Source organism: Pelobates fuscus, chromosome 12 (genome assembly GCF_036172605.1).
Source record: "Pelobates fuscus isolate aPelFus1 chromosome 12, aPelFus1.pri, whole genome shotgun sequence".
NCBI classification, from domain to species: Eukaryota; Metazoa; Chordata; class Amphibia; order Anura; family Pelobatidae; genus Pelobates; species Pelobates fuscus.
Window position 1 is genome coordinate 11,408,778 of NC_086328.1, and position 13,877 is coordinate 11,422,654.

General features: G+C 41.1%; 1 protein-coding gene across 6 annotated transcripts in view; it reads right to left on the minus strand.

Annotated features, from left to right (window-relative positions):
* GSE1 (Gse1 coiled-coil protein) overlaps positions 1 to 13,877 on the minus strand; it is a 330,654-nt gene that overhangs the window by 42,502 nt on the left and 274,275 nt on the right. Inside the window, exon 1 of one of the 6 annotated variants that reach the window (XM_063437942.1) lies at positions 862 to 921. The exons of the other annotated variants lie outside the window; for them this stretch is intronic. Coding sequence (XP_063294012.1) covers positions 862 to 868 — 7 coding nt within the window. The 5' untranslated portion in view covers positions 869 to 921. Of the gene's footprint in view, positions 1 to 861; positions 922 to 13,877 lie in introns of those variants that run through there. 6 annotated transcript variants of the gene reach the window in all.

The window sequence follows — 13,877 nt, forward strand, 5'->3', positions numbered from 1 at the left end:
CCTACTCCCCAATGTAGGTATAACCCTATTAGAATATCAGTGACACCTCCACCAGCCAGTTACACAAATTTCATTTCACATACCAACCCCTGCCATGTTTTATTGATATCACAGCACAGGGGCCCCCTACATCAGCAACTGTGATATCACAGCACTGGGGGCCCCCTACATCAGCTTATTCTCTGAAGGGACACTCTCCAGAGACCTACTCAAAAATCCATATCAATATACAGTCCAACCCACATACTCCATACCAATATACAGTCCAACCCACATACTCCATACCAATATACAGTCCAACCCACATACTCCATACCAATATACAGTCCAACCCACATACTCCATACCAATATACAGTCCAACCCACATACTCCATACCAATATATAGTCCTACTCACTACTCACAAACTACTTACCAATATACAATTCTACCCACATATCTCTCACTAACATACAGTATGAATCTATACTCCACACTAACATACACAGTACCACTTGCGTACTACACACCAATAGTCAGCCCTACCCACATATTCTACATTATACACTGTACTCATTATACAGAGTGCAACTTAGTACATATTTTGTGTTTTACCAACAGAGCCACAGTTAATCTATTTCGCACTTCACGCAGGTTGATATACTGCTCAAATTTTTTTTTAAAGTTAATTTCTACAGACTGGATGGAATATCTCCGAAAGGCACAGTTCGAACACAGTCAACTACAACAAATCAGGGGCTTGTACAGTTTTAACCCTTTGAAAGGGGCCAGCTTTCTGGTACCTAGAGGGGTACAGCACTTTCGAAGGCTGAGTTACTTTCTGGGCTTGCTACCTGTTGCCAGGAACGTAGCCGACCCACCTTTCATGTCAGATGAAAAGTTTCCTTAGTGCTCCATCCTGTAGCGAGCAGCCGTAGTGCAGCCTTATAGCCATATGCTCCCGTGTACAATGATCTGACTAGAGGGATCTTAGTGCAGATGACCCAGCAGAGAGGTGGAGCCTTCAGCCTCTCAAAGACCACAAACACCTGCTGCTTTGCACACACCCAGTGCTCCTAAACACAACCTCTCCTGCAAGTTCCCCTGCAGCCAAACCTGTGGCCATAACTGACTGACAAAAGAGATCGGATTTCAGCTGCTAACACATCAACTCTCTCAGCAGTCATTAGGCTTCAAAGAGGTCCCTTTTTAACCCTTCCTACTGTGCGCACACAGCACAATTCCTGAGGGATCTCAAACAAAGGGACAAGGGAAGGAGCCAAAGGCCAGGCTGCCTACATCACAGGGGAGGGATAACAAAACAGGGGGCACGTGCAATATATATATATATATATAGAGAGAGAGAGAGAGCACAGCTCAATGCTATCTGCAGCTTCTGCAGAACATCCTGCAACCTAGTGCGGTCAGTCTCTATTTGGCTTTTGCAGTCACCAGGCATTAAGAGATGCTTAAAGGATAGTGATTTGTATCTTAGCTTTTCAAGATGTTCATCAGCAGCTGAAACCTTTAAACAGGGAGCATTTGGCTTTGCATCTCGGCCAATAACAGGGTAGCAAAATAACACTGATAACCAAGGAGAGAAATGGAGATACCGGGGCTCGATACTGGCTTCTTAGAAAGTTTAGATCACGGGTGCCCAAAAGGCAGATCCCCAGATGTTCTAAAACTACAACTTCCATGATGCTTTGCCAATCTAAAGGCATTCAAAAACATCACGGGAGTTTTAGTTCTACTACATATGGGAATCTACCTACTGGGCACCCCTGGTTTAGAGGCATATTTAGCAAATAGTACGACTGGCATGACACAATCCAGTGTGTTCTCCGCTGCTTACCTTACCTTAAAATACTATAACTTGACCTGCTTCAGCACCACGGAGAGGCACCCAGACCATTTTTTCTAGCAGGACTTTAAAAGGTTATTAAAGAGAATGCATGGATTTGCTCAGGTAGGTCCTGTAAAAAGGCCCAATTAAAGCTTCTCATTACATTAGCAGCGATACACATTACAACAGTCAGAAATCATTCACAAGTGGAAGACATAACCAGTATTAACTGAAGTTTTGATGTAAATTGAGGGGAGGAGGAAAATATAATGTAAAATGGCAATGGTACATCCACTAGCCTATTTAAACATTATATTTTCTAATCTATTTTCAATGTAAACATTGGCCCTCTGTGACTAGGTCTGATCAGAGCTAATCCTTCACATACTTATTGCACTTGCCATCCACTAGGGGGCGAAAGTGTCAGGCATATTAGCAGGATTTGATGTCCATTTAGACAAGCAGAATAGAATTAGCCCGTGTTATCAGTTTATAGAGCAAAAGCGGTCTGTTTGAAACATGGTCAATTAGCTTGATTGTGGTTATAACATTAAATGTAACTATTTGAGCACACCCTCTACCCCGACACACACCATTAGGATCAGAAATGACCCATGTTCCATTTTAATCTACTACTAATAGTGTATGTATATATATATATATATATATATATATATATATATATATATATATATATTTATTTGTAATCAAAAAGTATGGCTGCACGGTCTTGTCATAATCGGCATTCCTTTATTCCAAATACATACGCTCTAGATATATCGACGTTTCAGTCCACACCGGGACTTTCATCAGGATCAAGCTGTCTAGTATTATATCACTAAAGTCTTATAGGCTGGCACCCGGCATATTCAAAAACATTGAGCCAGAGTGCAAGGAACTTTGGCTGTATATATATACTCTGCTAGTCAAATGGCTTAGATCAGTAGTGGCTATTCATGGCACCCCAGATGTATGTGAACTACAATTCCCATGATGCAAACATTCAGTGAATACACTAATAGCCTAGATTACAGCTACTTTTAAACCAATTTGCAGTCTACATGTATATATGTTCTCTATGTGCACCTTGCCCAAAATCTGATTGTCCTGAAAGCAAAGAACAGTGACAAATGAGCAGAATTAAAAGAAAAACGAAATGATCAAAGAAGCTTTGCAAGTAATATATTGTGGATTGTGTTTTTTACACCTAGGTAGTCAAGCCCCCATAAGTTTAGCAAGTTAAGCCGTAGCAGTCACGACTTCAGGCATTTCCATAAACTTAATTCCAAATCAGGCTCATTTTTCAAACCCTGACTCATCTTGATCCATGGGATTGTGCAGCTACGGAAGGGGTTAAAAGGAATGCAAAGCAGCTCTCCCCCTCCCTTTTCTGCTTGTGGGCTCTTTCCGCTACAATTCCCATGTTTTGTTTAAGAAGAAAGCTTTTCTTTACAAAAAAAGACCTACCAATATGGTGCCTAGAATAAAGCATTCCCCAGGGATGCAGAGTGCTGCAAGGCAGAAGCCTGGAGAGCATATCATTAACTGCTTCTATGCCAGGCCTGGGCATTTCTTTACAGACAATCCCAAGGGCCCAAGATCCTGTTAACCAGCCTGCAATGCCCCCAAATCCCCTATTAGCTCCCATCTGTCAAGATCAGGGCTGGGTTTTACATTAGACACTGGAGGTATGTGCATAGAGTAGTGTGGCTCCTAGCCTGTATGAAGCTCATTACTTTCCATGTACCTCCTGTGTGCCTAATTCCTCCAGATTGTAAACTCAATTCAGCAGGGTCCTCATTAACCTATTGTTCCTGTAACATTTTGTAATTGTCTCATATATTGTTACATTTACTCCTTTCATTATAGTGTAAAGCGCTGTGGAATTAGTTGGCTCTATATAAATGCCAAAAATAATAAAATAATAATTGCATCACTCACCAAATCTGCATGGCTAATTTAAAAGCAAAATAATGTAATTCGGGGAAGAAGAGACTGTAAGCTCGTTTGAGCAGGGTCCTCTTCAACCTATCGTTCCTGTAAGTTTTCTTGTAATCGTTCTATTTATAGTTAAATCCTCCCTCTTATAATATAATAAAGCGCTACGGAATCTGTTGGCGCTATATAAATGGCAATAATAATAATAATAATAAAAGATGATAAAGGTGAAAGTGGAGATCAGAAATAGGGCACGTGACAAAAGCTTCCAATTGTTATTTCAACTATTAGCCACTAGAAGGCAGTAAGTAGCCAGGTATTCTGATTTCCCGGACAGTTGAGACTGGGATTCTAATCAAACTCCACAGAGATTCTCTAATTAAAAGAACAAACCAACTAAATAAATAATACAATTAAAAATAAATAAATATATTATATACACACACAAACCATAACCTCCCCTCCCCACCCCCCCACCCCCTCCACGAGAAGCATTGCTTTTTCTTCTGAACTACAGTTTAAAGCAAGTAAGGCAGCAAACCCGCTTAACTGCACAACAGGGTGAGGTTTTAATAAGGGTATTATAAGGGTGCCCATATATCATGAAATGTACACTTTAATAAGATACGCCTGGATTTGGGGGACCGAGGTTCCTATTTACATTTTTACCACTGGCTGTTGGTACCAAAATATAAACCAAACATCTTTATCTGCATGCAAATCATTTTTAAATGGCCTTTATACTAATGCATAGTAGTGTATTTAAAAGGGACAATCCCTACTCCATAGCCACCCCTTTATGAAAGAAAATCATCTAAAACATAAAATGGATTGCTTTAAACACAGATTTCAAACACTATATTCCTTGAGGTATTAATATGAATAACGTCACATAGTATGAAATCAATGTGTAGAATGTATATTTATATAGATACATGTTTGCGCTTGTTGCATGAATAGCTGAAGTGAAAGCATACATGGAACTTGAAAACAGACATATAAGATAGACTGACCACATTTCCTTCCAGCTATTTATTGAAACAGTTCGTGTCACAGCCAACCTAAGCATCATGTTTGTTATTGTGAGAAGGGGATTCAAGCCAAATACTCAGCAATGTACTACATTACAGTATGTGTCCAAACCATAGCCTGCTCTATTTAGGAGACAGACCGACTGATTGCCTGACAGACAGACAGAATAAGGCTAGATAGACCCACTTGCTTCCCAGCCTCACGTCCCATGTCACAAGTTACACTGGTATGGGCCTTCTATATATTTTCTATATTAACTATAGTATACTAAAAAACATCAATCAGAGACATGGGACAGCTCTTAAAATTAGGGGTATTTGTTACTTTGCCCTGTGATTAGACGGTTATAAAAACCACACTGTATTGTAAAATACGGTAAGAAGTCCATAGGTCACTTTACAGGATTGTCCGTTCATGCTTTTTACACCTAGGTGAGAGTGAAGGTTAGTGGTTTTAACAGGCCAACATCACTTTAATATAGTCATAAACCGAGCATTAAAGCTACTATGAATCATGCTCCATGTCGGTTTCTCTAGCACTGTCTCTGAAGCTATATCAAAGCCTTAGTACAAATCATTGGTGAGAGTTTTTTGGATGGAAAAGAGTCGATTAGCGGCTCACAAGTCAATGATTGGAAAGAGTAGAAGGGGATAGGGCTGTGTGTGTGTGCAGCACAGTTTGCTTTGGCTCAGTAAGCTCTGATAACTTCCAGCAAAATATTTTGAGGTTTCAAAAGGTTATCACATCGAGGCGTGTTAACAAGAGACTATTCAGCGTGATCAATGGGTAACACATTAACTGGTGCATGGCTGGAGGGCTTTAACAGTGTATACAACCAATTATGCACTCTAAGAGCCCTGATGACTCATCGCATTGTATGTGGCAGAAACAAATCCCACCACTCTCTGTCAGCCAGAGCTTGAAGTGGTGGGAGTTATGTTGTACTGCAAACACAAGTTTAACTGTGTACACATCGCACGTCAGCTGCCGGCACAGAATATACAACACACCCTGTTTAACAAAGAGAACACTATTTGCATGTAGCTCTGCATCTATAAACTGTGTACAAACAAGTATTTGCTTGTTTAAATCACCTCCAAGGATAGTAGTCTCTGTGAAGCACAGAACGTGACTGAACCCCACAGGATGCAGAGCAGGCTTGGGGCTCTGCTCCAAAAGCGCACATGGTTCTGTACATAAAACACACAGGGCTCTGCATTTAAGCCAACAGATACACCAAGCAGAGATATGCAACAATATGTAGATATAGCTCCGCATGATGCACAGACACATACATGTGCAATGTTGCCAACATAGCATGGATACACACAGGGCTCTGCATGCTGAACACATTTGGTTCTGTATGTCAGACAGATACATGCAGGGTCTAAACATTAGAAGATGTGCATGCTGAGTGGTCGCCAAAGGTTCCGTTTGCTGATCACACATATGGAGCTCTGCTTGCTGAGCAGACACAAAGAGCTCTGCATATCACCACAGGCTTCTTAGCAGCAGAGCTGTTAATATGACACAGGATGGGTTTATGCAGAAGGAGGGAGGGAGGGGGCCAGTTTGCAGGCAGGATGCTTTCTCATTTTTACAGCACCCTAGAGAAGTCCCATGGCTCACAAAACCACAGATGAGTCTGCCTTTATTTATATAGTGGGTGTGAAAGATACTCAGCTAGGCAAACACGGATCTGCCATTGTTTGGGGCCACTGTAGGCCTTAGACAAAACCAGGGCAGACTCGGATCACACCCCAAGCCGGGTTCTAAGGTCCAGTTAAATAGCAGGGAGAACCGTACCATAAAGAGCAGCCACTGGCCCATTTGATACAATCCCTTCATCTGACACACATTATTTAACCCTTGGAGTGTCAGTGGGGTGATGGGAACATGTCTGGTAACCATGTTAGTCAGGGGGCCTTTAATGGCCACTTGCTGTCAGTGTGTTAATAGGGGACATGTTCGAAAGGCTGTTAATATGGAGGCAGGATCATCCTTTCACAGTATTACTTGCATACATCAAAACAAACATAAATGAGAAGTGGAATTGTGTGCTGAAGAGCTTACAATCCACTCTATATACTTACATTATAGCTTAATATGTTAACCCTTTGCTCTTCCGAGGCCTGTCTAGATTGGTTAAACTGCTATTTAGGGCACTTGATCTGTTTGCCTTAAATTGTGCTACAATATTTTCTCCTGTTGTAAATGTGTGTATAAGAGAGGAGAGACACAGTTGTAGGTTCACAATTAACACCTATGAAAGTATATACATATTTATTATATATACATGTTTTGTAGGGCGTGAAACCTCAGCCAAAGGAAATGGTATTAAAAGTCAGCTTTGTGTTTTCAGTTACTTATAACACCTCAGCAATGATAAAATACTTAACTCTTTCAATGTCTCACTACAGGTTTTCCATTCAAGATGCAATGAAGCTCTACAAGTAATAAAGACACAGTAAGGAAAATAAAGCAACACTTCCTCCCACAGAGGATATTACTGCAATGAGGAGACATATAACAAGCCATTAAACACAGGGTATCAACAATAAAATATATTTCCCATGTAGGTTAGTAGCAGGAGAGCAATGTTATATCTTATATCTTTATAACTTGAACAGTCTGTTTGTACATTCTATTTCTGGTTGTGCATTGGTACGGTCATAGGTACCCGTATAGAGGCATCAATTGGTTAACAATTCACAAGCTAGCTTACACAGCACGAAGTATCTTTTAAAATAAAATGAAATATACAATAAACAATCACTAAGCCAATGATGCTTATCTTATCTGAGATATCTGGACAATTGAGCTATGTGTGGCTTTGATGTGTATCAACCAGTTATGCACTATAGATAATTGTTACACACTGGGTTAGAGAATATAAAAAAAGACATTTGGCTAACCAAAAAAAACATAATAAAAAAACAAAGGACGGAAGACTGCCCAAGTGGTGTAGCCTCAAAGCATCTATGAAGAGGGTTAAGGTAGTCATCCTATGCCTAGGCAGGGGAAGATTTATGTGCAGCTTCTGCTTATGTCAGCATAATAGGCACCTCTGTCCCACATTCCCAGCCCCAGGCCTGTTTAGGAGCCTTCACGAGATGTCCGATTGCATCATCACACCCTTAGTGCAGGGAAATATCCAGAGACATTCTCTCTTTGTAGAGACCCCCCCAGGGAATCCAGATGATGTGTAGGGGTTACCTCCCTTCAGCTCCCAACCCAGGAGGGATCAACTGGTCTCATCAATACCAAGAGCCAGGAGCCAGCTGATCCATAGATAAGTAAGGATGGTATGCCTTGTCGTAGATGGCATCAAAGGCTTCCTCCCACCTCTGTTAAGGTCTCCATTGCAGACAAGAAGGCGGCCATCTTAGGTTGCTCTGTGTGAGTACAGTAGTCAGCCTGCTTATGACCCAGTAACTAAGGTGAGCTAGCCATTCTGGTGTAGACCAAGATACCCCACACTGGTCCAAAGTGTGTGTGTGTGGGGGGTGGAATGGGGGGGGGGGGGTGGAATGGGGCATCAACAGTGACATTAAAGATTAATGCTTTTAAAGTCTAAAGGGATCTTAGAACAGCAATATGCCACACCACGAGCATTGCAGTTACCTTCAAATGTTTAGCTCCAGACCTTCAGCTTGCCACTTGTGACCATAAAAGAAGGTACAGCGGTACAACTGGGTAAAAGGGTTAACCATTAGAGCCCCAACATTGATCACACTACTCATAATCAAAGGGTTGAATTGTTTGTATTCCCTGGTTTTCAGTAAAACAAGGTTGCATGCATGGTGGTGCATTTTCCTTCCATGCCCGCATTGTACTTTGGTCATCAGATCTGCTGGGTAAATGGACTAATCAGTGCAAGTAGGAGGAGATCTGTGCTGGCATGGCATCCGGCAAGCTGTTCAGTTTGTACACTGGTCCCCATATGCCAAATTTTTCCTGGCAAACAGCCGCCCTCAGCTGTGACAAAGGCAGCGTAGGAGTGGGGTACCCGGTATTTAACCCCCTTACTAATTCACATTCTAAATTGAAGGCATCGTTTAGGTCTGGTGACATGAATACTAACATATCATGGAAAAGCGAATTGATATTGAAAATAGTTTGCCATAAAATAAAAAGGCTCGGCAGATGGAGGAGTCTGATTACACCATATATATTGATTAATATTTATATGGCACTACTCAGTATCCTTTGCTACCACTATCCATATGTGAGTCTCAGCTTGTTCTTTGGTTGCAGGCATTAGCAGAAAAGCCGAGCTGGGTAATGCCAATGGGTTATGGAATTCATGCCCTGTAATAGAGGTGCATGACTGCTTCCCCTGCTTTAATCTGACTGGGTGATTGCACACTATAGCACTGTCAGTGTGATGGCATTAAGCGTTCAGGTGGAGAAAAATAAGGAGACGACACATGAGTTGGAGTGAGCCTTAAAAATGAACGGGTGAGGGGGGGGGGGGGGGGGAATGGGCACTGCCTTGTGCCTGTCTGTCCTCGTTTTCAGCAAAGGGATTGGTATTTTTTATTTCAAGAGCATTACTGAGGCAGCGAGAGAGCCCATTAGCCCATTCAATTTCCATTGTCCCTTTCATCGATCACTTGGCCATGGATCATTGATCTGGCAAATGACAACAAGCAAAATAATAAGAGCTCATTTGGTGCTCACCGGCGCAGGGAGGGAGCTGTCGCCTGGGGCTTGCTGTGGGCTGCCCGATACGTGGGTTGTGTAAGTTACCTGCAAGGCCATCAGACAATACCCCTCCTCCTTCATATTGGGGGCTTTAATGAATGGAGGAGTCTGTGTGGTGGATAAATCAGTGGTTTCTTTCTATAGCACCTAATCATCTGTCCAAAGGCAACTAACAGTGCACATTGTATAGCTCACCTTATCCCTGTCACGGTGCATAGGGACAGGACTCCTCATCTCATATTAACTCTTTGAGTGACAAGTGGATCCATTCTGAAGTCTTAAAAAATTTTTTCCATTAATTCTTGGTAGCCAAGCACCCAACCCTGTCAAGTCTAAACACATCACAGCTCTAACGAAGAAGCTTAAAAAGGATCTGTTGTATCACTTTCTGATGACAAGATTTCCTATTCTACTACCATCAGGTATAATGGGACAGATAAAAGCAGACCATATAACTGACCAGGCCGCATTGTAACAGGATTAAGCTGCATTTAATCCCCTGTGAGAGCCTTACCTCGTAAATCCATATTGTGTGCTAGCGGGCCATGCAGAGAAATACACCAGCAAGTATTATCCCAGCAGAGAGCAGGGGTTAATAATGTGTTCACTAATAGCCACCTTTTTACATTATATACATGAAGCCACGCAGTTTCAATGAGAAAGACATTAACTCACCACATAAAACGTCCTGATAAGTGAAAATTTGGGGCTAATTAACGTCTGTCTTGTATTACTTATCAGCCGGCTTTTAAAAATTCTTTAAGGAACGCTTAACAGTCTAGTGCTGGGGTGACCATTATGTTGCAGGACTAAAACGCCCAGGCATAATGAGAGTTGCTCACTCTATTGCTACAAAACATAAGGCCTTGGCAGACCATTAGTGCTTTTATTATGGTATCACCAGTAAATCAGTTTGGCTGTATATATTGCTGCAGTAACTGTCTGATTATATATCACAAATACAGAGATCTGTTTGGACTATCGCTAGGGATGTCAGAGCCACCGTGTGTTACTGGACACATATCACATATACAGACAGAAAGTGCTGCTTTGTAGTATGTAGAAATGAAAGGGTGGAGGTTCAAAATCATGTGATGATTAGGAACCCTGCAGTTTGCATGTTGAGAGGCATGTGCTGCCCCTCTATAAGGTGAAATAGTCTGTTTTCAGGAAATGATGGTGGGTATGGCAACTTATCTACAGCATATCTGTAGGCCTGCGCCCAAACCACTTTCTTTTGTTGAGGCACGTTGTTGTTTTCTTTTTTAATAATCATTAGAGACACACACAGTAATACCACGCGTGTCTTATTCCTGAAATAGGTGTTAATCCAGTAAAGTTCCTTCCATACCAGTAACTGCTCTGGAACTCAAGTGAAGAATGATCCGAAGCTATTATTGCTGGCTGTGAGTCCTAGGAGTTGATTGCTACGAGTCAACTGACTGGCTACCCTGGTTTACTGAGTGCCATAATCAAACAGGATTTCCTGAATGCCAACGTGCCGCTTTAACATACACTAACACACACACAAAAAACCTGGCAAAAAGATGGCTTTATTTGGATTGATTTACAGCCTGTGCTGGGCGCTTATGTTTACTTTCTTCCCTTCATCCTTTTATGTTATTTGAACAGGTGGAATTCTTTGTTAGAACAGGCAGTGAACAAACAATGTGTGTAAGAGAACAATACAGACACCTAAACGCAAGACTACAAATACTGGGGGGCAGGTTTCCTAGTTTAACACTAGAGTGTAAGCTCACAAGTCCTATTAGATTGCTTTGGCAGTCTCCATTCACGACACTTAGACAGCAGATTGTGTCCTCAGTTGCCCTAATGCTAGAGCAACCAGCCTTCACCCTAGGGTGTATTTTTAGATAAGTATCTTGCCTTATGTGGGGAGTGTGGTTACCTGGCTCTATAATTAAGGACTATGTTGCTTGAGCACAGGTGAGTCAGAACGTTCTGTGTAATGAAGTTCACTGACACATGATGCAGGCTTGTTTGTGGTACATGGATAATTTAGAAGATTTACCGGAGGTACAAGGTTTGCCAAAGGACTGTAGAATTTAGCATCCAAACATATACATCATGTCCTCCACTAATATTGGCACCCGTGGTAAATATGAGCTAAGAAGGCTGTGAAAAATGGCCTTTATTGTTTAGCCTTTTGTTAAAATATTTTTTTTTAACAAAAATACACAAAATAATCTGCTCTCATGGATATCAAACAGTTGCAAACATAACAGGTTTATATGAAGAAAAAATATTTCTTAAATATAAGTAGCACAATTCTCGGCAACCTTTTAGTCTGTACGTTGTACTGCTTCCCATTGCCAATATAACAGCTCTGAGTCTTCGCCTACAATGACTGATCAGGTTGGAGAATTCATGGCAAGTGATCTGAAACCATTGGTTCATAGAGGATCTCTCCAGATCCTTCACATTTTGAGTCAGGAGACTGGGGTGGCCATGGTAGGACCTTAATTTTATGGTCAGTAAACCATTTTTGTGTTGATTTTTATGTATGTTTTGGATGTGCCTATAGATCCAACCACGGCCCATTGTAAGCTTCCTGGCAGAGGCAGTCAGGTGTTCCTTTAATACCTGTTGATATTTGATAGAGTCCATGATGCCATGTATCCTAACAAAATATCCCCGTCCCTCGGCAGGAAAACAGCCCCAGAAAATTAAAGTCATCACCATATTTAACCGTAGACATGAGGTACTTTTCCATATGGTTCTCTGTGTGTGCCAAACCCACCTCTGGTGTTTAGTGTCCAAAAGCTCTATTTTGGTTTAATCTGACCATAGAACCCAATCACATTTGACGTTCCAGTAGTGACTGGCAAACTGAAGGAGCTTGTATTTAGTTTTGGATGAGAATAGAGCCTTTTTAACTTGAAATCCTTCCAAATAACTCATGGTGATGTAGGTGTCATTGGTTTAAAGTTTTGTAGACTCCAGCTATGATCCATGGAGATGTTTTGGCCACTCAAACCATCCCATTCACAGTGAGTTGAGACAAAACAGACACATGTCCTCTTCCAGGTTGATTCATAACATTTCCAGTTGACTGGAACTATTATTAATTATTGCCCTTATAGTGGAAATGGGCATTTTCAATGCTTGCTATTTTCTTATAGCCACTTCCCATTTTGTGAAGCTCAACAACCTTTTGCCGCACATGACATATATATTCCTTGGTTTTACCCATTGTAATAAATGAGTAAATGGATTTGGCCTATGTGTTACCTCATATTTATACACCTTTGAAACCAGAAGTAATAGTTGGACAGTTTCCCGTTTCTAGTCACCCAAGTGGTCTAAAAAGTGTAAAATATCAGTGGAGATATACTTCAAATACCTTTTTCACATATGAATTTATAGGGGTGCCAATAAGTATGCCACACACATATTTAAGCTTGTCTGAGCATTGTCCTCATCAACCATCAACATTGAGAGCAGGGTATTTTTGTGTATTTTTAGAACAAAGGCTCAAAAGGTTAAAACAACAAAGACAAATTTCCACATCCTTCTTTGCTCATATTTACCAAGGGTGCCAATATAAGTGGAGGGTACTGTATCTGGGAGTTAGCCTATTACCTCCAAATCCACAAGTTGAGAGTTAAAGGAAACCGTAGCAAAAAAAAGCACAGTGGCATTAGTCAGGACACCAGAAACAGTCACGTCATCAAACAAGAGAGCATGATGAAGATCTCCCTGTGTGAGTAGTCCGTACTATTATTTTTAGATTATTTGAAGTTCTGGACTTTCCCAATGTATCTCTATTTTCATTATTGTGTACTATGTACCTAGCATATCACAGATAATCACCTTAGAAAGGACTGAAAGCATCCAGGAAATAGATTCTGTAGAGCAGGAGGTCTCGCCTTGGCCCTGTGGCTTGCATACGATCATGACAGATTTAGTCCCGGAGCGGCTGTATATTTAGATGTATTGATTTTGATGGAAGATAAGAACCAACTTGTCTATCACATCTGTGCTTTCCAGATCTAAAACATGTAACCTTTATTGCTAAATCATCTGTTGTACATTTACCCGCTGTGTTCTTACATCCCAATCAGTCTCACAAACCATCTCCAGGAAGCTTAACATTTGTTGCACTGAAAGTGCAATAGAAAAACAAATGTTTACTGCACAAGTCTAACATTATTCCTATCCGTGTTTTATTAATATTATTCCATAATTGGGTATCGTGGTAATCAATGCTCGCCAAGATCACGTTTCATCATCTGCTGTTATCAAGTCAAACTGTAACACAGGGATTTCTAATATTATTTGAGAACACTGAGCAGAGTCTAGAGTAAAACAAAGATGGCTGCTCCAAGGATCCCTCTCTTAGAAGTTACACAG